Raw genomic sequence first — 3,532 nt, forward strand, 5'->3', positions numbered from 1 at the left:
TGCCCAACATGAACCACAATCTAATATTATTACATAAATATTAGTACATTTATAATATAATATAAAAATATATTAAAATTAGTTTTACCTTCACCTTAATTTTTAACCTAAGTTACAACTCCTTTCTCTCTCCAATCAACATATTAAGGGAGTTAACTCAAGTCATATTTTCTGAATGAACGGGTGTTTGCCTAAGCAGTAGCTGAGCAATTTTATGAAGCTCTAAACTTCTTTAGTTCTGAACCAGTCTAGAAAGTAAGTTTGTTGATTTTTTAACTGTATTTTTTATCAGGATTAGAGTTGTGTTCAATTATCTTAGCTAATCTACTTTTAAAAAGCTAAAACCTTTCGCTACTTGGATCAGGCTCGTATCCATAAGATTAGTAAATACTTAGAAGATCTGCATCAGTATAATCAACTAGCCCTCTAGATATTAAAATTTCTTGATTTGAATCTTAAGCAATAACTGCACTTAAGCACAAAGCTGATAAAGTTAAGAAAATGATATTTCTCATATTTTTTATTTTTTTTAATATTTTATGTTGTTTTTTATTATTATTAATATATCATAAACTTGCTTTATCGATTACTTTTTAAAATGGCTAAGAGTTTATTAATTTAGAAATAAATTAAAATAGACTGCAAATAGATTAATTATTGAGTTTTGATTTATAGCCTTTTCAATTTATGTTAAACATATCTTTTTAATTGGATTATTTTGATCAATAAAAATAAATAAAAGATTTCGTCAGAATTTGCTAATTTAATTTAAAATTACAATAATTTTTTTAAAAAAATAATATTGAAATATATCTTTTTAATAATTAGGAATATCTTACAAAGTCTATAACATTAATTTTCACTGAATTTAAAAAATTGATGAATATTTGTTTTTTTAAAGTTAAATAATCTAACATAGAATAAATAAAATTTAATGAATAAAATGAATATCTTAATTCTGAACTGATTCTATGTATTTTAAAAGTGAAAATGAAGAGCTTTTTAATAACTATTAGAATTTCGCTTAAAATTTTACATAAAATTTACATTTTTTTTAAATTTATAATAATTAGGATTTAACAGAATGCTTAATTTATATTATAATTGAAAATAAATTTTCAGTTTCAAGAGAATAGGAATTTGAAAGGAAACTCCTAATAAAAATATTAAAATATTTTCTTACAACAAATATTATATTCAATAATTTAGAATTAACATAGCATATAAATTTTAATTTTTATAGTCTATAATTAACGCGTAAACAAAATAGTCATTATTTATGTTAAAAATATATTATTTATCAATATAAACTTCCTACTCGATTATTCAAAACAAAATAGAAAATAAACCTTTCTATATTTAGTAAACTTAAATATTATCAAAAAATTCTTATTTTATCAAATTTTGTTACTTAATCAGGTAATGCAAGTAAAAATCCATTTTTAAAAAGGAATTTATTCATAAATAAATTAATTTATTTTGGTTTTAATATTTGAAAAATAATTTATTTTTATCGATGCTTTATAAATCTATTTAAAATAATATTCTTTTTTCTTAAATTATCATTAATCAAAATCATCAGACTGATAAGATTATATTTCGAAATGCTTGATTTGTATAAATACACAATAAAATAAATTTAAAAACTAACAATTAATTTTTAAAAAAAATATTTTTTTACAGAATAATTCACCAAAATTTATAATAAATAAAAATAAATTAAAAAAAATGGCTTAGAACTAACAATTTCAAATATATTTTTATTTAATTTTAAACTCATTAATACCCAAACCATTAGATTTTAATTAGGCGTTTGGCTCTTTAGAATTTAATTTAATATAAAACATCTAATAATTATTAAATAGAAATTTCGCTGAATTAGCAATACAAAGTTTATAAATAAATTGAAGGATTAATCAAAAAATTTAAAAGTCATACAAATAAAAAAGCATATATATTTATTAATTCATCAATTAATTATATTTTTATTTTTTATTTGTTTAAGTAAGTTTTTGGCTTATTAATTATATTTTCTTCTAAATCATTCATCAATCATGTTTGTCGGCTTCATCATTATCATTATTATTAACTTCTTCACCAATAATAGGATAGCTTGCACAATCTGCTAAGCCACACATATTTGATCCAAGTTCGATATAGAAGTAGCCATTCATTCCCCAATCGTTACCCCAGCTATTTTTAGCAATGAAGTACTTACCTGTCATATTGTAGCCAACTGCAAGAACAGCATGATTAACATCTTCTGGATCTTTAGAGCAATTAGAACTTGTAAAGACGCCATTTTTATAGTTATCAAAATCACTATTAACTTAATAAGCTATAGTAACTGGACCATAGTTAGCTAAATGATAAATCAATTCATTCTCATCTTAAAATGTTATATTATAGGATTTTTAGACCTAAACAACAGTCTTTGAGCTATTAAATCTGCAATTTTTATCCTCTCCTTCATAAGGATAATCAGCTTCATCTAAAATATTAAAATAATTATATTAAATATATAAAATTATTAAATATCTTAAATTTAATAAATAATTCCTAAAATAAAGTAAAGTAAATTACTTTAAATTCCCCCAGCATAAGCTAAATATTCAAAACCTTTGGAAGGTAATCCACCACTACAACCTTTAGTATCAAATTTTCTAGCACAATCAACAAGTTGCTACTCAGAAAATTAAATTGGCTTTTTACCAGTTTTTAAAGCATAATGAGATTCAAGAGCTGCAACAGCTGCAAATGCCCAACATGAACCACAATCTAATATTATTACATAAATATTAGTATATTTATAATATAAAAATATATTAAAATTAGCTTTACCTTTACCTTAACTCTTAACCTAAGTTACAACTCCTTTCTCTCTCCAATCAACATATTAAGGGAGTTAACTCAAGTCATATTTTCTGAATGAACGGGTGTTTGCTTAAGCAGTAGCTGAGCAATTTTATGAAGCTCTAAATTTCTTTAATTCTAAATCAGTTTAGAAAGTAAGCTTGTTGATAATTTAACTGTATTTTTTATCAGGATTAGAGTTATGTTCAATTATCTTAGCTAATCTACTTTTAAAAAGCTAAAATCTTTCGCTGTTTGGATCAGGCTCATAACCATAAGATTAGTAAATACTTAGAAGATCTGCATCAGTATAATCAACTAGCCCTCTAGATATTAATATTTCTTGATTTGAATCTTAAGCAATAACTGCACTTAAGCACAAAGCTGATAAAGTTAAGAAAATGATATTTCTCATATTTTTTATTTTTTTTTAATATTTTATGTTGTTTGTTATTATTATTAAAATATCATAAACTTGCTTTATCAATTACTTTTTAAAATGGCTAAGAGTTTATTAATTTAGAAATTAACTAAAATAGACTGCAAATAGATTAGTTATTGAGTTTTGATTTATAGCCTTTTCAATTTATGTTAAACATATTTCTTTTAATTGGATTATTTTGATCAATAAAAATAAATAAAAGATTTCAACAGAATTTATCAATTTAAAAGGCACAAT

The 3,532-nt window shown here is 22.3% G+C and overlaps 2 protein-coding genes across 2 annotated transcripts in view; both read right to left on the minus strand. All coding sequences in view use genetic code 6, as the record gives it.

Moving 5' to 3' along the window:
• TTHERM_00908100 (papain family cysteine protease) overlaps window positions 1–515 on the minus strand; it is a gene marked incomplete at both ends in the record, with an annotated part of 4,205 nt that extends 3,690 nt beyond the window's left edge. Inside the window, one exon of the mRNA XM_001020175.3 lies at window positions 89–515. Coding sequence (XP_001020175.3) covers window positions 89–515 — 427 coding nt within the window. The remainder of the gene's footprint in view (window positions 1–88) is intronic.
• A 1,533-nt stretch (window positions 516–2,048) lies between these two features.
• TTHERM_00910100 (papain family cysteine protease) lies at window positions 2,049–3,268 on the minus strand (the record flags this gene model as incomplete). The annotated part of the gene is made up of 3 exons (XM_001020177.3): window positions 2,049–2,491; window positions 2,584–2,778; window positions 2,842–3,268. The coding sequence occupies 3 exons, from the start codon at window positions 3,266–3,268 to the stop codon at window positions 2,049–2,051; spliced, it is 1,065 nt and encodes a 354-aa protein (XP_001020177.3).
• Window positions 3,269–3,532: the final 264 nt, after the last annotated feature.

This window comes from Tetrahymena thermophila (assembly GCF_000189635.1).
Source record: "Tetrahymena thermophila SB210 genomic scaffold scf_8254576, whole genome shotgun sequence".
Taxonomy (NCBI): domain Eukaryota; phylum Ciliophora; class Oligohymenophorea; order Hymenostomatida; family Tetrahymenidae; genus Tetrahymena; species Tetrahymena thermophila.